This window comes from Sebastes fasciatus, chromosome 8 (assembly GCF_043250625.1).
Source record: "Sebastes fasciatus isolate fSebFas1 chromosome 8, fSebFas1.pri, whole genome shotgun sequence".
Classification (NCBI taxonomy): domain Eukaryota; kingdom Metazoa; phylum Chordata; class Actinopteri; order Perciformes; family Sebastidae; genus Sebastes; species Sebastes fasciatus.
This window is the reverse complement of record NC_133802.1, coordinates 30,459,318-30,478,054: the sequence shown is the minus strand read 5'-3', so window position 1 is coordinate 30,478,054 and position 18,737 is coordinate 30,459,318. Positions and strand designations below refer to the sequence as shown.

The 18,737-nt window shown below is 39.8% G+C and overlaps 3 protein-coding genes and 2 long non-coding RNA genes across 8 annotated transcripts; 2 read left to right on the top strand and 3 right to left on the bottom strand.

The window, feature by feature from the left end:
• Nucleotides 1-1,410: 1,410 nt before the first annotated feature.
• Nucleotides 1,411-8,524, bottom strand: uxt (ubiquitously-expressed, prefoldin-like chaperone). Of its 2 annotated transcripts, none has more exons than XM_074644970.1 (6): nucleotides 8,388-8,524; nucleotides 4,647-4,728; nucleotides 4,188-4,255; nucleotides 3,955-4,062; nucleotides 3,599-3,662; nucleotides 1,411-2,560 (listed from the first exon to the last, which is right to left on the bottom strand). In XM_074644970.1, exons 1-6 carry the CDS (start codon nucleotides 8,507-8,509, stop codon nucleotides 2,498-2,500), a joined length of 507 nt encoding a protein of 168 aa, XP_074501071.1. In that variant the 5' UTR covers nucleotides 8,510-8,524; the 3' UTR covers nucleotides 1,411-2,497. The 2 variants fall into 2 exon arrangements, with proteins under 2 accessions (XP_074501071.1, XP_074501072.1); XM_074644971.1 differs by lacking the exon at nucleotides 8,388-8,524 and adding an exon at nucleotides 5,550-5,863.
• Nucleotides 6,780-11,411, top strand: cdk20 (cyclin dependent kinase 20). 2 transcript variants are annotated; one of them, XM_074644967.1, is made up of 9 exons: nucleotides 6,780-6,931; nucleotides 7,339-8,190; nucleotides 9,159-9,272; nucleotides 9,345-9,533; nucleotides 9,644-9,765; nucleotides 10,207-10,269; nucleotides 10,427-10,550; nucleotides 10,723-10,878; nucleotides 11,063-11,411. In XM_074644967.1, exons 2-9 carry the CDS (start codon nucleotides 8,116-8,118, stop codon nucleotides 11,252-11,254), a joined length of 1,035 nt encoding a protein of 344 aa, XP_074501068.1. In that variant the 5' UTR covers nucleotides 6,780-6,931; nucleotides 7,339-8,115; the 3' UTR covers nucleotides 11,255-11,411. The 2 variants fall into 2 exon arrangements, with proteins under 2 accessions (XP_074501068.1, XP_074501069.1); XM_074644968.1 differs by having other exon boundaries at nucleotides 6,795-6,931; nucleotides 7,411-8,190.
• LOC141773197 (uncharacterized) lies at nucleotides 10,409-16,558 on the bottom strand. Its single transcript, XR_012595033.1, has 3 exons — nucleotides 15,967-16,558; nucleotides 10,758-10,942; nucleotides 10,409-10,548 (listed from the first exon to the last, which is right to left on the bottom strand). It is a non-coding gene; the product is annotated as an uncharacterized LOC141773197 (long non-coding RNA).
• Nucleotides 12,730-14,846, top strand: LOC141773195 (erythroid transcription factor-like). Its single transcript, XM_074644969.1, has 5 exons — nucleotides 12,730-12,967; nucleotides 13,413-13,653; nucleotides 13,751-13,890; nucleotides 13,980-14,105; nucleotides 14,550-14,846. The coding sequence occupies exons 1-5, from the start codon at nucleotides 12,902-12,904 to the stop codon at nucleotides 14,712-14,714; spliced, it is 738 nt and encodes a 245-aa protein (XP_074501070.1). The 5' UTR covers nucleotides 12,730-12,901; the 3' UTR covers nucleotides 14,715-14,846.
• Nucleotides 16,559-16,768: 210 nt separating the features above from the next.
• Nucleotides 16,769-18,497, bottom strand: LOC141773193 (uncharacterized). 2 transcript variants are annotated; one of them, XR_012595031.1, is made up of 2 exons: nucleotides 18,330-18,497; nucleotides 16,769-18,297 (listed from the first exon to the last, which is right to left on the bottom strand). It is a non-coding gene; the product is annotated as an uncharacterized LOC141773193 (long non-coding RNA). The 2 variants fall into 2 exon arrangements; XR_012595032.1 differs by having other exon boundaries at nucleotides 18,425-18,456.
• Nucleotides 18,498-18,737: the final 240 nt, after the last annotated feature.

Here is an 18,737-nt window from a genome sequence, read left to right as displayed (position 1 = left end):
GATATATTTAATATAAAACAAAACTATTTAATCTAAAAAATATATATATTTAATATATAACTGATATATTTAATACAAAACAAATATATTTAATTAAAAATATATATTTTATATAGAACTGATATATTTAATATAAAACAAATAGATTTAATATAAAAAGAGATATTTATTATAAAACTGATATATTTAATACAAAATAAATATATTTAATATAAAAGTGATACATTTAATATAAAAACAAGTATGTTTGATATAAAAAAGAGATATTTAATATAGAACTGATATATTTAATATAAAAAGATATATTTAATATATAGCTAATATATTTAATATAGAACTGATATATTTAATTTAAAATAAATATATTTAATATAAAACAGATCGATTTAATATTTAAAAAATTATATATTTAATGTAGAAGAAATCTTTTTTCAACCTTCAATGTTTTAATAACTATTGTTCTGCTTTGTCAACCTTTTAAAGAAACAGCTTAAAAAGTCAGAAACTCAATGTGCTCATGAAGCTCGTGTTGTCCTCTCATCCTACCAGGACTCCATAAAAACTGTGTCAGCAGTGAATCAGCTGCAGTCGTTCAGTCAGCGTCACGTTTTCCTTTATCTGACATCCGAACACAGGAGGGCTTTCTGTGTGTGTGTGTGTGTGTGTGTGTGTGTGTGTGTGGGAGTCTATTTCAAGAGTCATCTCTCAGCTTCTTTACGCCACTGCCTCTATTTAGCATCCAGTTTCCATGGCAACAGGCTCCCTGTTGTTGAAGAAGCAGCTCTCAGAGCAGCTGAGCTGAATGTCTTTATTACTACTGAACTCAACAGCATCGTATTTATATATATATTTATATTAATTAAAGCTCCCTCTGATTGGAATAATAATCATCTTTCCACATGTCTTCTTATTAGTTATTATTATTATTATTATTATAACACCTCGATAATTATGTTTTATAACTTTATGACCTATTGCTTTCACTGACAGTAGGCCTAATACGTTTCTATAATCTAAGAATGAATGATCCATTTTCATGCTCTGCTTGGAGTATGATCTCCAATTATTCATCACATCTACTCACACACTCAAACTGATAATTACATCTCATAAGACACACGTCAACGTGGACAAAGAGCCTGTTTAGAAACACAGCGCTGACTGACCGACTCCTCCTCAGCTCTTTGTTTCGGTGTTCAAACATGATCAACAACAATTTAAAGAGATTTCCTTTCTTAATTTTTGTTAATTTATAACTATTTTATAACTTAATTATTTTCTTGTTTATTAAAATATATTCATGTATTTTTCTATTTAATTATTTATGTATTTATTTGTGTAAAATGAGTTGCTCTTAAAGTTAAAACCAATAAAGATACTTTAAAAAAAAAGAGATTTCGAAAGTTTTGATTGTATTATTAAAATAATTTTATATTATTTGAAATTTAATCTTACAAAACAACACAAAATGGCTCTTTGTTAGAGGAGTGAACATCTGCAGAAGTGGAACAGCTTCGTAAGAACAAAGAGACAAACAGCAGGTGTGACCATCACCAACATCCAATTAAAACTCAGTTCATTCAGATTTAAACCACAGTATTTAAAGTCCTGAATAAACTGTAGATATGATTCATTTTAAAGGGTCACAAGTCAAAAAGGTTCAGAATATTTTAGTTTTTCTGGTGTCATTTTAGAAGTTTGACAAAACCTCCACATTAAAAAGGTCTTCAACAGATTCACAACATTAATATATTCATGACAAACATCAGTCACTTCCTGTGACATTATTTTGAAGATCTACAGCTACTTCCTTTACAGCCCAACAGTCTGATTCTGGAGACAGGTCCGTTACAGGAGTAGAATTCAGCCTGTAGCTCCACTCAGACTAGCTGGACATCTGTAGAGGAGGAGAGATAGACCCAGTAAAGCTCATCAGATGGTCTGTAGTGATTATTAGTCGATATTAGTTTCCATGTAGTCACAGTGTCTCCATCAACAGAGTGATCTGTGATCAGCTCCTGTCTCAGTGTCCCCGTGGATGAACAGACAACTATCACTGGATCACTGTGATACTGAAGAAAACTTATTTTCTCTGTGATTTCTAATGGATTTCTGGACGTTTATTGTGCTGGACATCAGAGATGATGATATCCTGGGGAAGAGGAAGTCACTCTGAATCATATCAACATGTGTTTCATGTGAAGAAGCGGAGGAGAAGGAGGAGGAGGAGGAGGAGGAGAGTTTTTACTCTGATTCACCTCCTGCCGGATCTTTGCCTTGCTCTCAACTCTCCGGCGCCCCCCTGTGGAGGCTTTTGTCTTTGTCCTGCTGAGTGTCCTTGTCTACTACAGACCATAATAACATGTCACCATGGTTACAATGTCCTGAACGAAGAGTTAACACCTCCTCCTGTCTGAATGAAGCTTCAGTCTTTTTCAGCAGCAGTTTTAATAGACGTGTCATCAACAGGTCAAGAATCTGAACGTCCTCCGCTCGTCTAGAAAACTTCTCTTCTTCTGCTCTCTGGCAGGTCGGTCATTCCCTGCAGCTCCCTCAGACCCTGAGGAAAAGGAAAAGACAGCAGCCAATCAGAGTCTGACACCTCATTCAGTGATTATTGCTTCAAAGGATCGGTTCATTAACTGATCATTAATATTATCAATATTAAGTCAAATGATGGATTAGTTTGATGTAAAGTTGATCAAATAAGCAGTGAAAAGTTCAGGAAGTCTGAGCCCCATCAGGCTCCACTTCCTGTCTGTTTACATGTTTATTTATATATATTACACTTTATTTATTTACATGATGGGTATGAGAATAAATCTGCCATACTGCCACTGAGCAGTATGGCAGATTATATTAGTTATAAAGTGTAATTTATCATCACTTTGGGAACTGCTGGTTCAGGTAGAATATCAGGAGCTCAGACCCAGCATCTCCTGCAGAAATCTGGTCACTTTTCACAATAAAATACCTGCAGGAAGCTGCAATTTTATTTTTAAATAAACAAATTTATTTTTAAATAAACAAAGCAAAGCCTCAGATCTGAAATAAAATTTCAGAAAAAAATGAGTAAAATATTCAAAAAAACTATGAAAATGTCAGAAAACAAATAGTAAAATATCATAAAAATATCAGCAAAATATTCTGAAAATATCAGAAAAATATTAGTGAAATATCAAATAAATATTTGTGAAAATCAGAAAGTATCTGAAAAGTAATACAGTAGTAATATATCAAAAATATATTAGTAAAATATCCGAAAATATTAAAACTATTTGTAAAATATCCGAAAAGTATTAAAAAAATATCCGAAAAATATTAGTAAAAATTCTTAGTAATACATCAGAAAATATTAGAAAAAAATGGTAAAATATCCCAAAACATCAGTACATTTTCCAAAAAATATTTGTAAAAAATTCTGAAATTTTTTAGAAAATATCAGTAAAATATTTATTTACATTAATATATTTATTATTATCTGATCAATATTTATTTTCATTCAAGAGAAGAGATTAGCTAAGTGAAAAAAGAACAGTGTATTAATCAATAATGTAAAGAAGACATTGGAAGATGAAGATGAGCAGAACAAACTGACCTCCAGCACCATGCGGATGTTGGCTTTAATCTTAGCAGAGTCTTTGGTGAGCTGCTCCGTGAAGCTGAAACACACAATGTTAGCACAGTTAGCATCTCTCCTTCACAACAATGGACACAGCTAGCGTCGAGCTAACACACTAGGACGTTTCCCTGAAGTCTCTTTTTCTTTTCACTGAAACTTTATCTGCAGAAATAAACTTTGTTCAAAGTCACAAAACTTTATTTTAAATTCTAGCTGAGACCTCAAACGTGTGAAGTCAGTGCTGTTGTTGTTGTTTTTAACTTGCTGCAGGTATAAAACCACAGAAGAAGAAAGAATGGTTTGTGTTTTCTGTCTCGTGATGATGAACTGACGCTGTGAGTTGACTCGTCTTCTTGTCGATGAATCGCAGAGCTTCGTCGTGGTTCATCTCCACAAAGAAGCCGTAGCCGACCGCCACGAAGATCCTGGACGAATCCTCCCTGACAGAAGAAGAAGAAGAGGTGAGACGGGCTTAAAACAGGCTCCCTCTGTCACACTCAGTAATACAGTTTGTGATTGATCAGTATCAATAAGCGACTATCAGAGTTATTGATCGGCAGCTTACACTTCAGCCTGGACGAAGAAGTTACAGCCGAGATCAACATCCGTCTTCAGCTGCTGAGAACCCGCCTCCTGCAGGAACACATGCACACAATAAGAGAAGTGCCATCACTCAGCACATCACATACAACCTTCACACTGAACATGTTCCTCGTCTCAGTGCTCTGATTTAACTGTTGATGGTTTCAGATTTTCAGCAAGAGAACTTTGACTGTTTCTTCTTCTCATCAAAAACTACATTCCTAAATCGACATGTATATTTAACAGAAGTAATCCTCCTTTTTCTGATGATGTCAAAAACTGTCAATAACTTCTTCTTCTTTGAACACAAACGCTTTTAAAGCTGTCAGAATCTGTAACAGATAAAACGTATTCATATGACAACACGTGTGTGTGTGTGTGTCTGTGTATGCGTGTGTGTGTGTGTGTGTGTGTGTGTGTGTGTGTGTGTGTGTGTGCGTACCTGCAGACTCTGTATGGTGTTCTTCAGCTGAAGATACTGAGAGATCTTCTCATAAACTGAGTCTCTCTGCTCCAACACCTTCCTGTCAAACAACACACAAACAAAAATAGTAGTTATTATAATAATAATAATAAACTTTATTTATACTATAAAGTTGTATATTGTTGTATTACTCTCTCCCCTCTGGTGGTGTCTGTCTGTCAGATAGTTTTATGTGTTCATGTTTAAAGATATCTGTCTCTGAGATTTAATACATTTATAAATCTGTTACTCTGGACCATAGTCTGCATATAGACAGTGTGTTACCTCCAAACTGTCTGCAGCGGTTTTGTGGATTATCAGAGATGTATAAAGTGGTGTAAAATGGAAAATACTCAATAAAATACCTTAAAACTGAAGGCTACTAGTATAGCAGTTGAGTAAATATACTTCCAGCACATAATAACACATGTACAGCTCTTCTATGTGACTGAATCAGCCTTTAATAATATATATATTTGATTTTTAATGATATTACTATATATTTGCGCTCCCCTCCCCCCCTTTTTATTTTCTATTAACTTATTTGTTGATTTAATTTATTATTACTCGTATTTTTGTATTATTATTGTTGTTTTTTTGGTATGTGTGTGTTTTTAACTCTATTCTTTCTCTTTGTCATTATTATTATCGTTATGTCTTTTCTTGGTTTTGTTTCGGTTTTGAGTGTTGAGGTTGTTTTCTCTAGTGTACTTGATGGGTTTGTCTGTAAGCTCATCTACTTAAAAGTTGGTTTATAGACTGTTGTAATTATGAACAGTGGATTGCATATATGAAAACAGCCTTGAAAAAAGGGGAAAATTAAAGTTTAAAAATAATAATAATATATATATATAATATGTAATAATGAGTCGTGTCTCTTACTGCAAGTCTCTCTTCAGAACTTCGTTGATGAAGTTTTCATACTGCAGAACCTTCTGATCCACGGTAGCATTAGCATTAGCATCAACAGGCAGAGACATCGTCTCTGTTTTTATCTTTAGATCCAAACTTCAGACTCTGTGAGGAAGAGAAACTCCTCCGGTAACCGGCTGGATGTCTGACTGAAGTTAACGTGAACTTGTCTGAGTCATTATCGATCCACAAACGGTCCGGTTAGCCGGTTAGCCGGTTAGCATGCTGGAGCCTCATGTAAACACAGGTCTGCACCGGATGGGGATCAGCAAGTACTTCCTGATTTCAAAATAAAAGCAGCGAGTGCTAAAGCTACAGAATTAGAGTAAATAGAAAAAAAACTATTCCAAAGAAACCGGTGGTGGAAGAGGAACGCATATTGTTTAAGTAAATAAAAGAAGCAATACTACTCTCTAAAAATATTTAAAGGGACTGTTTTTAAGAATCAGAAATGCTTGTTAACAACACCTGTGGCCGTTAAGTCAACGAAAGTCAGCGTTGGGCTCGTACTCGCTCTACATAGACATGAACGAGCATCGCTCAAAACAGTGAGGTGACACACGTCAGCTAAAACCACAATATCACTCTATATTTCAGCTGCTTGGCAGTAATGTTAGCTGACCAGACGAAGGTCTCTCCATGAATCAATGCTGATCCTAGTGTTGGCTTTTCCTGCTTCAGCCGCCCGACCGCGGCCGGAGGGAACAGTGGAGACACCGGCACCCGGTTGGAGACGATAACGTTTCTCGCTGTGGAGCCCGTCACTTCACATGACACGGAAAACCTCTGTTGGTCTGGAGGAGCTGCAGCAGTTATTTCTGCACAAACGTCCACTCACTAGATATTCTCAGAGCTAAACTAACTCTTCTGCAGTGTGGAGTGAGCGCGCGTTCATGTGAGGTGGAGCGAGCTTAGTGAAGGCAAGCAGGCAGGCAGTGGAGCAGAGGAGCAGAGACTCCAGCCCTGGAGACCAAAGCTCCTCCGGCCAACACTGTTTAACAGACGGGCTTCACTAGATATAACTTTGCGGTTTTGGTGCTTCCGTGTAGTTTGTGTTGGAGTCTGAGTCTGAACAGCGTAGCCACACGCGAGCACGCATGGGACACCAACCCGCAATGATTTATTCTTGTAAGAAGTTACAAACAGTCCCTTTAACGAGTAAAAATCCTGCATTCAAGAATACTTTTTAGAATAGCTCCATCATGAGTAAAGTGAGTCTTTTCTAGCTGCTCTGGCTCTATGGTGGGACGAGTTCCGTGACGTCACTGTAAACAAACATGGCGGGCCGTTGACAGCTCTGTAGCTAACTCCTTTAACATATGTATTTAAAAAGCCGTCCTGCACGTGAACAAGTGTGTATTTTATACTTTATACTCTTTAGTTTCTGTCGGACACGTGTGGTGCGTCACCATCAACTGTTTAGAGCGGACAATAGTTGATTAATGTGACGTTTTAGCTGAGCTAGCTTAGGTAGCAGGTTTAGGTTGCCAAGGCAACGTTAGCCAACAGAGAGCGCGGTCGCTGTTTTATTCTCTAAAAGTAGTTTTTTCTTCACCTAGGGTTGTTTATTTGCTGTTGTCTTACACGCCGAATCAAAGTACACTGATATACTGTTTAAAGTATTTTAAGTTCTGTTTAGTAACTTTTTATATTATTGAGCAGATAAGAGAAACATCTGTGAAATACTAGATTTATGAACGGAGTTCGTTTTTCTGCTTTTCTGCTTTTCTGCTTTTCTGCTTTTCTGCTTTTCTGCTAGTCGACTGGAAACTACAGCAGAGACCCAAACTAATGTTTTCTAGCTCAGAAACAACCTGTGCATCATTTCCAGGATATTCAGGTTCACTGAGACCTGCAGTCCTGGATCCCCACTCAGACCTGTAGTCCTGGACCCCCATTCAGACCTGTAGTCCTGGTTTCCCACTCAGACCTGTAGTCCTGGATCTCCACTCAGACCTGTAGTCCTGGACCCCCATTCAGACCTGTAGTCCTGGATCCCCACTCAGACCTGTAGTCCTGGATCCCCACTCAGACCTGTAGTCCTGGTTCCCCACTCAGACCTGTAGTCCTGGTTCCCCACTCAGACCTATAGTCCTGGTTCCCCACTCAGACCTGTAGTCCTGGATCCCCACTCAGACCTGTAGTCCTGGATCTCCACTCAGACCTGTAGTCCTGGATCCCCTCTCAGACCTGTAGTCCTGGACCCCCATTCAGACCTGTAGTCCTGGATCCCCTCTCAGACCTGTAGTCCTGGACCCCCATTCAGACCTGTAGTCCTGGATCTCCACTCAGACCTGTAGTCCTGGATCCCCTCTCAGACCTGTAGTCCTGGACCCCCATTCAGACCTGTAGTCCTGGATCCCCACTCAGACCTGTAGTCCTGGATCCCCACTCAGACCTGTAGTCCTGGATCCCCACTCAGACCTGTAGTCCTGGATCCCCACTCAGACCTGTAGTCCCGGACCCCCATTCAGACCTTTAGTCCTGGATCCCCTCTCAGACCTGTAGTCCTGGTTGATGCAGTGACAGTGGAGACATGGAGCAGTACAGTATTCTGGGTCGGATCGGAGAAGGAGCCCACGGCATCGTCTTCAAGGCCAAACACATCGAGGTAACTCAGCTGGTCAACAACACAAACTAACATCAATATTCTGAACTCACCACAGTGACTGAGAGGATTCAATCCACAGACAGGAACTGATTTAAAGGTCCCATATCGTGCTCATTTTCAGGTTCATACTTGTATTTTGTGTTTCTACTAAAACATGTTTACATGCTGTAATGTTAAAAAAACTTTATTTTTCTCACACTGTCAGCCTGAATATGCCTGTATTTACCTTCTGTCTGAAACGCTCCGTTTTAGCGCATTTTGACGGAATTGCAACGGAATTGCAACGGAATTGCGTTGCTAGCCAACAGCTTGGGTCCATGTGTACTTCCTGTCAGCTGATGTTATTCACACTGCAACCAGGAATAAACTGGGACACATTTAGAATGTTTACGTTTAAAATTGTGTCAAGGGTCTAAATATTGTATATTCGTGACATCACGAATGGGCAGAGATCCTGACAGCTTGTTTCAAATGCAGTTTCTGAATACGGGCTGTGTGTATTTCCCTGTGGATTGAGTGTTTCGATACTTTCACAGTATTTATATAGGACTTAAGCCTGCTTTATAATAAAAAAACAGGAAAATCTATTTTTTTTAATAATATGGGACCTTTTAATATCTGTGTGTGATTTACTAACTGCTGTCTGCTCTTTATGTTGTTGTTTCATGTTTGGTGAGCTGAAGACAAAGTTCAGCCCTGGTGGACAATACAGATTATTTTATATTCTAATCTGGAAATCAAACACAACTTTATTTAGCTGTCCGACCAATTAAATGAAAACCCTGACAACTGGTGTCAGAAAAAATGTTTTTAAAAGAAACATCTTTTATTCTGAAGGCCAGAGGACCATATCCGAAGTCTTATCACTGCCGTGAACACATTGTAACTCCACAGTTAATCAATCTGCAGGGGTCACGACCTTGGCTTATCAATGATGAGCGTATTGATCATGATGTGTTGTCTGTCAGACTGGAGAGACGGTGGCTCTGAAGAAAGTGTCCCTGAGGCGTCTGGAGGACGGCATCCCCAACCAGGCTCTGAGGGAGATCAAGGCCCTGCAGGAGATCGAGGACAACCAGCATGTGAGTACCAGAGGACGTCATGTTGGGGTCAGAGGTCAGCTTCACACTCATCCCCCTCCTCCTCTTCCTCAGGTGGTGAAGCTGAAGGACGTCTTCCCTCATGGCACAGGCTTCGTCCTGGTGTTTGACTTCATGCTGTCCGACCTCTCTGAGGTCATCAGGAACTCTCAGCGACCTTTGACCCCGGCTCAGGTCAAAGGTTACATGATGATGCTGCTGAAGGGCGTGGCTTTCCTGCATCACAACAACATCATGCACCGGGTCAGACGAACATTCAGTGACTTTATCTTAGCTTTATTTCTATTCTGACTTAAGCTTCTGTTCCTGTAGCCCTTCAGAATAAAAGCCCTGACCTGTGTGTGTGTGTTTAGGACCTGAAGCCAGCGAACCTCCTCATCAGCTCTTCAGGTCATCTGAAGATCGCAGACTTTGGCTTGGCCAGATTGTTCAGTGAGCAGGGAGAGAGGCTGTACAGCCACCAGGTGGCCACCAGGTAACACACACACTTTGATTATTATTTTTTATATTGAGTCAAGACTTTATTTTGGGACATCTTTTGTGTGCAACTATAATTTTTAGTTTTTATTTTATTCTGGCTAAAGTCATACTAAAGGTGTAAAGATGTAAAACAAAGTGCTGATTCAAACTTCAAATAAAGTAGACAACACAACTTTGTTTTCAACAAATGTGAAAATGCTTTATTAATTTATCAGTTAACAGACTTGTGTTGATCCTCATGAGTAACTGGAGCTGAATATTTCATATTATTTACATGCTTTCATATTTATTAGTTTGTTAAAACACAGAATCAACTCAAGGAGGTTGTTTCTAGTTTTTAAACACCTAGCTGGTGAACATATAATACTGTTATTTTGAAGCATTTAATGTCACTCTCTGGTCTACTAATGATGTCGTCATTTAACGTTGTTTTCAGGTGGTACAGAGCACCTGAGCTGCTGTACGGAGCCAGAAAGTACGACGAGGGAGTCGATCTATGGTGAGATCATCTTACTGCTGAGTACTACTACTGCTAAAACTACTACTGCTACTACTTCATAGAGTGAATTCAGACACAACTTTTACTTTATTTACATTCTGACTTGAGTTCCTGTTCTTGTAGCCCTTCAGAATAAAAGCCCTGCTGTGTGTTTCAGGGCGGTGGGCTGTATCTTCGGGGAGCTGCTGAACTTGTCTCCTCTGTTTCCTGGAGAGAACGACATTGAACAGCTCTGCTGCGTCCTCAGAGTGCTGGGAACTCCAACACAGGACAGCTGGCCTGTAAGACACCGCCACTTTCTGGTCTTCACTGACTCATATACACATTTCAACATAAACACAAGGAGCAAAATCAGACATTTTCTAACTTTTAAACAAGTGTTAAGGTCTTTACAGACCAAGTCCATATTTATCAGATGTTTTTTTTAATCAGTTATCCGATCTCTGTCTGCAGGAGATCGTGGAGTTGCCAGATTACAATAAAATCACCTTTAAGGAGAACCCAGCGATCCCATTGGAGGAGATCGTCCCTGACACGTCGCCTCAGGCCGTCGATCTGCTCTACAAGTTCCTGGTTTATCCGTCCAAACAGCGCTGCTCCGCCAGACAGGTAGGAAACAGGAAGTGGACTCGTGGAGTTCCTCAGGGTGAAATCTGAGGGCCCCTTTTCTTTTCTGTTGACGAATAATAAAATAATAATAGAGTCCAGAAACACAAGAATCCTATCGGTCTAGCACGATTGATTGATTGATTGATTGATTGATTGATTGGCGGTCCTCCCCTCCGCTCTGCAGGCTCTCCTCCATCCATTCTTCTTCTCCTCTCCTCTTCCTGCTCACCACTCAGAGCTGCCCATCCCTCAGCGGGGGGGCCGACCCCCCCGCCAGCGCCTGCAGGCTCCGCCCGCTGACTTCTCCGTGGACCTGCCCCTGCAGAACAGCGTGGTAGACCCCGAGCTTCTGCAGGGACATGCATCATGCCTCTGAGCCGAGCGGCCAATCACCTTCCTCCTACAGTGACTCTCTGCTGATGTTTATTTTAATATATTTCTTGACAGGAAGTGATCCTCCATCCTCTCGTTTCCTGTTGCGCTTCACTCAATTGTTATGACTGATAATAAAACGAGATGATGATTTAATATAACATGTATTTGAGACTTCTATTCATTTTATTATGGGAGTCTGAACTGAGTTACCTCATCAGGTGAAGTTGACAACACTGACACATCTGGACCAGGTGATTAAAGCCACAAGATCCTGGTTTCTTTCTTAGTGCTCCAGTTTGCATATCATATATTTATAGACCCTTTTTGTGTCAACGTCATGACGACGTCACAGTGTTGGCTGGAGGCAAAACAAAGGAAAGACTGGAGGCTAAAACTAGCAGTGGGCTAAAGTTACACATCTGAAATGTCATCTTGATGTGTTGTTGGGTGCCAGAATCCAGATATCACATCACCGAGGCTCTAGTGAGCTACAATATCGGAGAAACGTTTCAGAGATGGAGAGTAAATGTTGCTAATTGTTTAGCCTTCTGCTCACCGCAGACCTTCTGAAACCTTTCACTCCATCTCTGAAAAGCTTCGCCGATATTGTACAATTCTCTTTTTGACTGACTTTACTGAAGGATAGTTAACTATAGGCATCCAAAGATTCATACGTCCTTCATTTATCTTTAATTTATCTTTCAGCCCGCTGGTCGGACGGCTGGCTACTTAGTAGTGGAGTAGAAGTATAAAGTAGCAGAAAATGGAAATACTTTATAAAGTACAGAACAAGTACCTCATATTTAGTTATTTTCCACCACTGGATACACCACCCCCAAGTTTGTGTAAACACACATATGAAATCAAACTTCTTTTTTTAACAAATAACTAATCAAAGAAAATAAATTCAGTTAATTTAGTTTCACTCATCAAAATAAATAAATAACTAATAAAGGAAGTTGACACAAACTGTGGGACCTCCCACACTTCCTGTTTCTCCTCCATCAGCTCCATCAGTCTTTACTAGAGAGTAGTAGACTGTCTTCAGCTCTGTGAGTATCAGCATCTCTTTATTATGTTGCTCTATTCTCTGTTTTTATCTATCTATCTATCTTTGTTATATCTCTTTCTTTTATCTTTTTGTTTTATGTTTTATTTCTGTGTTTTGTCTTTTATGTTTTCTTTTAATCTTTTATCTCTTTCTTTCCTCTATCTTTTTCTTTTATCTTTTACGTCTTTGTTTTATGTTTTAGTTTTATCTTTTATATCTTTGTTTTATGTTTTATATCTGTGTTTTGTCTTTTATGTTTTCTTTTTATCTTTTATCTCTTTCTTTCCTCCTTTATGTCTTTATTTTATCTTTTATGTCTTTGTTTTATATTTTATCTTGTTTTATCTTTTATCTCTTTGTTTTATCTTTTAGTTTTATCTTGTATCTCTTTGTTTTATCTTTTAGTTTTATCTTTTATCTCTTTGTTTTATCCTTTATCTCTTGATCTTTGAGTGTCTTTCTTTAACTAATAATTTCATTTAAGTATTTCTCTGGTAATGGATCAGAGATCCTGTGATGTGATTATAGAGAGCTCTCACTCTGTCTCCAATTTATTTCCCTTCTTTTTCTTTCTCTGTTCCACTCAGACACACAGTGATGATGACAGATTATTTGCAGCTAGCTGATTGGTCTTCTGCTGTCATCACATCTCTGTACGAAACGGTCAGGATCACATTTCATATTCGTTCTACTTCATACGATGTAGTTCTACAAATATAACTTCTGTTCTGTTACGAGCTGTCGATTTGTCTCAATGGTGAGGGAGAGACAATGAGGGAAGGACCCAAAGGCAGACAGTCAGACAGGTATGGGCACAGGTAGGCAGGTATGCAGGTATGGGCACAGGTAGACAGGTGTTGGCAGAGGTAGAGAAGTGTGGGCACAGGTAGAGAAGTGTGGGCACAGGTATGCAAGTGTGGGCACAGGTATGCAGGTGTGGACACAGGGAGACAGGTATGGGTACAGGTAGACGTGGGTACAGGTAGTGAGTTATGGGTACATGTAGACAGGTACAGGTAGACAGGTATGAGACCTGCCATATTAATTCTGCTCTCATACTTCTTCTTCTGTTCTTAATGAATATAAATAAACGTTTTGTTTCTCACAGGTTAGTCCCGACCCTTCACACACCTTCCTCCAATCACCAAACATGTCCCATGATACCGAGCGGCTGGCTGCTGCCAGTCACCACTTCATCAATTCCTCCCACTGGTTGGACGACTCCAGCTGTCAATCACTGCCCCCCACCAGCATCGTCCCATCAACACCTGGATGGAACAGTTACTATGGCAACTTTTACCCCTCCCCGTTACCTGGCGGTCTGTCATGGGGACGGGCCAGTGAACCAGGTGAGATATCAACCTGTCTATGTGAGCTACACCTGTCTGTCTTTCTGTGTCGCAGTACGTTTCATGTTTTAATTGGTGTGTGTGTGTGTTTGTTCAGAGCAGCGTGAGTGTGTGAGCTGTGGGACAAGCAGCGCTGCCCTGTGGAGGAGAGACACTGCAGGTCGTCACCTGTGTAACACCTGCTTCCTCCAGCAGGAAACCACCAACAGACCACTGCTGAGGCCAAAGAGGAGACCTGTGAGACACATATACACACACCTGTTCAATAAACATACAGGTGTGTGTATATTATATTCATATTTATATACCGGTCTGCATGTTTTCAGGTTGTGACTCAGAGAAAAGGAACTCAGTGTGTGAACTGTTTGACTGGAACAACGACGCTGTGGAGGAGAAACTGTGCAGGAGAACCAGTCTGCAACGCCTGTGGCCTCTACTACAAACTACACCAGGTACTACAACTCTACTACAAACTACACCAGGTACTACAAACTACGTACTACAAACTACACCAGGTACTACAATTCTACTACAAACTACACAAGGTACTACAACTCTACTACAAACTACTACAAACTACACCAGGTACTACAAACTACATACTACACCAGGTACTACACCAGGTACTACAACTCTACTACAAACTACTACAAACTACACCAGGTACTACAAACTACACCAGGTACTACAACTAGACCAGGTACTACAACTCTACTACAAACTACACCAGGTACTACAAACTACACCAGATACTACAAACTACACCAGGTACTACAAACTACATACTACAAACTACACCAGGTACTACAACTAGACCAGGTACTACAACTAGACCAGGTACTACAACTCTACTACAAACTACACCAGGTACTTTAGATGTGTACTTTGTGTTTCAGGTCAACAGGCCGCTGGCGATGAAGAAAGACGGAATCCAAACCAGAAACCGTAAAGTAACCAATAAGAACAAGAGAAGCAGGAAATCTGACCAATCAGAGACTAAGCTGTCTATGCTGGTCCCGCCCACCGAGGAGGCCATCATGGTTCACACAGCTGCCCTGTGACCTCCTCCTCTTCTTCCTCCTCATCCTCCTTCTCCTCTTGGCTGAATGTGGACATTTAAAACTAATTTGTAGTTCTTTCATGTTTTATTTCTGCAGATGTTGATGTTATTTGTTAATGAACTGATTGTTTAGTTAAAATAAATGTTTTCACTGTTTGTCAGCAGCTGTTGTCAGTTTATCAGACAGTTTGTATTAATCATGTATTCAGTCTGCTGAACTCCTCTTTTCTATATCAATTTAAGTGTACTCTATATATATATATATATACACTGTATACATACAGTATATATACACTGGGATGATGTTCAGTTGATATTCCAGTAGTGCTAACCCTAAACTAACCTCCTGTTTCTGCTTTGCTAAAGCAACACGTTGCAGCTGTTGATTCCAGCTTGTTCTAGGCTGCATTATGTGACCTTGACCCTGAAACAGAAACATATTCCTGTTTAAATCCAGTTTTCTTTTACCAATGACTGCTGGGTTCTTCTGTTCTGATCCAACATGGTGCTCAGAGGCTCAACAGTGCTGTAGACTGATAGCTGTAGCAGAGGCCTCCGCCTGTACAGAGAGCATCATGTGTAGATGTAAAAACAGCCTGCTGGTATCACTGGTCTAGCATTAACCAACCACCCCCCCCCCCTTCCTTCGCTGTTGTGCAACTCAGGAGGCTTCTGGTTTTCCGGACCCTTAAAAAAAAGGCCAAGAGAGGAAAAGGGAGCTAAAGAGAGCGAGCAGAGGGCGGTTGGTGGTCGGATACATGAACACACAAACCGTTGTACATGTTGACATCTCGGTCTGTCTTCTGAAGACGTTAAACACTCTCTGGTTTCCAGTCTGAGTCCAGACCCCCACAACCTGTTGGACACATTATGAAGCAACGGGCCCCTGAGACACTGAAAGCTAGAGTGAAGATACTGGTATCATATGAAACTAAAAAACTTAAAGAATCCATGACATGAAACCACGTCACACTAGCTTGTCGTCAAGGAGCTTAAATAACACTGCAAACTTAGGCTAAATTTTGGCAAGGAAAAACTGGCATGGCCATTTTCAAAGGCGTCTCTTGATCTCTGACCTCTAGATATGTGGATGAAAATGGGTTCTATGGGTACCCACGAGTCTCCCCTTTACAGACATGCCCACTTTATGATAATCACATGCAGTTTTGGGGCAAAAGATATAAAGTTTTTTTCATGCAGTATAAATGTGTTATTTTCGCCTATTCTGAGAGCTCACTGGACGTGTTTCATACCTGCAACAAGAACCAGTTCATGTGTCAGGAAGACGTTCTGGATCCCGGTCTCCAGTCCTCTCTCCGTCCACTGGACGTCCTCACTCTCTCTCACCTGATGTGCAGTTTTTGGTCCCACACGATTCACCCGTGAAGAGAGCTCTTCTCCAGGGTGCCAGACGACGAGCGAAGGGGAGCATTTTTCTCACTCAAGTCATCAAAACGTGTGACGTCTGTGGCATCAAAGTGCTCATTCTAGAAAGGCCTTTTACTGGGACCAGTCCAGAGCACACCTGGAGTAACGATGCTGTTCAATCAGCAGCTTGATGAGCCACACCTTTCAGCTCACTGAGTGCAGTACACTATAAGATGTTTCTGAAAACATTTGAGGAGAGAAATAGGCATTACTGTAACAGCATATGATTCATATTTGATCAGCGTTGCCTAGTTTGACCGATTAATCGGAGTTCGCGAGTGATTGACTCCTGGGTCTTATAGACGGCAGCTGGACAGCAGACCTCAGATCATCTCTGATTGGTTGTTTTCCTCCGGTCTGTGAGATCTTGCAGATGCCGTTAGGAGCACCGGAGGACACAGAGGCACATGATTTTTTTCAGATTACCTGTGTCGTGAACTACTGTCAGGATATAGCGACTGTTTTATAAAAATATTTGTTTTAATCATATTTGCTCCATTTCTACTCACTGCGGCTTTAAAGAATCGTCAGTTTCAGCTGAACCAGTTCAACACACAGCTGGGAGTTCTGGTTTAACTGGGACCAGTTAACCATCACAATCAATAAAGTGAAAACACGACACACAAGTTGAATAAAATCATTTTTTATTTGTATCTGATAATAACTGAACTCATGTCAGAATAATAACTGCAAGTCATTTATTAAATTCTCTGTTAGCTGCATCACAAAGCAAACATCACTTTATTATAAATCTGTACATGTTTGTCACGTCATCAGCTGATCCATGATGTCACCGACAGGAGCTACTTCCTGTCTGTCGCTTAGCTACACAATAGCTGTATCTGCTGGTCTCCAGGAGCGTCGTCACGGTAACCTCGATAACATCTCACACACACACACACACACACACATGCATGCACGCACACTGTTTAGCTTTTAATCCTTTTAGCATTTAAATTCAAATGTTGACATCAAAACTTTAATTTCATGCAAACATGACGAGTCAAACTGAACTTCATGTCAAAACTCAGAGCAATGATTTAAATCCAAATATGGATTTTATTTATATCCTTACAAAAAAGAAGTTTATTAAAGTATACTATTAGTATAGCATAAGTTTATGCTTTAGTATACAGAAAAGTCTAAGTATACTTGGCTTATACTCAAAAGTATACAGAAAAGTATATTTGGCTAAGTACTATAAGTTCACTTAAGAAAACGTACAAGTGTACTTGCAGTAAAAACTATTAATTTACTGATAGTATACTTTAAAGTGTACTTTCATGAACTAAAATGTGGGCTACACTAGTAACTAGTAAACTAACAGTATACCTAAAAGTTCACTTGTAGTATAGTTCATATTATAGTTCCAGTACAAAATACAACTTGGATGTGAACTACTTGCAAAGTTTACTACTCGTACATTTAAAGTATACTTTTATAAACTAAAGTGGGCCAATTTAGTCACAAGAAGTATTGAAGTAGTACACTTACAAGTATACTAAGTATAATACATAAAGTATACCTGCAAATAAACTTGAACTTCCTTTTTGTAAGGGTAAGAATTAGCTGCAATTCACAGTGTGACCACCAGAGGGCAGCAGGACTACACATCCATCATTTATTCTACATTTGTCAATTATTAATTAAAACTACCAATATAACAAATTCACATCTGGATGTCAAACTAGTTAAATGTCAAAATTATGTTGATACATTTCATTCAAAATCAAAATTACATTCTTGACAAAGAAAACCTTCTGATCAGGTCGTATTAATTCTGATATTCAGAATAGAAATGTAGTTGTTTTTTTATCAAGATTCACATTTCTGATGTAGAGAAATAAACTACGAGTTTCTACGTCAGTTCAGTTCAACATCAAATCAGCATCATGATTTCAGTTCAACATCAAATCAGCATCATGATTTCAGTTCAACATCATGATTTACACCGTAAAACAGGATCCAAAGCTAAACTGACTTCAGTCAACTCCCCACGGGAAAAGACACGTTTCTGCAGCTGAACACCTGAACCAGGACCTGAACCAGACCTGAACCAGACCGAACCAGACCAAACTGGACCTTAACCAGACCTTAACCAGACCAAACTGGACCTGAACCAGACCTGAACCAGACCAAACCAGAACAAACCAGACCTAAACCAGACCAAACTGGACCTGAACCAGACCTGAACCAGACCCTACCAGAACAAACCAGACCTAAACCAGACCAAGCTGGACCTGAACCAGACCTGAACCAGAACAAACCAGACCTAAACCAGACCAAACTGGACCTGAACCAGACCTGAACCGGAAGTCCACCAAAAGACGTCAACAGGTCAGAGGAGGATTTAAAGGACGTTGGGGTGTGCCACCATGTGATTGGACTAATTAGCTGCTAGCTGATTGGCTGACAGGTTGATTGACTGGCTGCGTCCTAATTGGCTGAAAACTGACACATTTTAAATATTTAGACCTTTCTTTTTGTTTTTGCGTCCAAGCTGACTTCTTGTTTGTTTGTTTGTTTGTTTTATTTTGGCGAGAAACAGCAAACACTTGTAGAACTTATTTTTGTCTTTTTCAGTTCAGTCTGCACT

What these genes read in the sequence shown, in the direction of transcription:
- cdk20 (XM_074644967.1), top strand. Translation starts at nt 8,116, where the DNA reads ATGGAGCAGTACAGTATTCTGGGTCGGATCGGAGAAGGAGCCCACGGC. An exon ending in AGATCGAGGACAACCAGCAT is followed by an intron (nt 9,273 to 9,344) that starts GTGAGTACCAGA and finishes CCTCTTCCTCAG; the next exon opens with GTGGTGAAGCTGAAGGACGT. An exon ending in GACGAGGGAGTCGATCTATG is followed by an intron (nt 10,270 to 10,426) that starts GTGAGATCATCT and finishes TGTGTGTTTCAG; the next exon opens with GGCGGTGGGCTGTATCTTCG.
- uxt (XM_074644970.1), bottom strand. Translation starts at nt 8,509, where the DNA reads ATGGACCCAAGCTGTTGGCTAGCAACGCAATTCCGTTGCAATTCCGTT. An exon ending in GGCATATTCAGGCTGACAGT is followed by an intron (nt 4,729 to 8,387) that starts GTGAGAAAAATA and finishes GTTGTTTGACAG; the next exon opens with GAAGGTGTTGGAGCAGAGAG. An exon ending in ACATCCGCATGGTGCTGGAG is followed by an intron (nt 2,561 to 3,598) that starts GTCAGTTTGTTC and finishes CCTTTTCCTCAG; the next exon opens with GGTCTGAGGGAGCTGCAGGG.
- LOC141773195 (XM_074644969.1), top strand. Translation starts at nt 12,902, where the DNA reads ATGATGACAGATTATTTGCAGCTAGCTGATTGGTCTTCTGCTGTCATC. An exon ending in GGGACGGGCCAGTGAACCAG is followed by an intron (nt 13,654 to 13,750) that starts GTGAGATATCAA and finishes GTGTTTGTTCAG; the next exon opens with AGCAGCGTGAGTGTGTGAGC. An exon ending in TCTACTACAAACTACACCAG is followed by an intron (nt 14,106 to 14,549) that starts GTACTACAACTC and finishes TTTGTGTTTCAG; the next exon opens with GTCAACAGGCCGCTGGCGAT.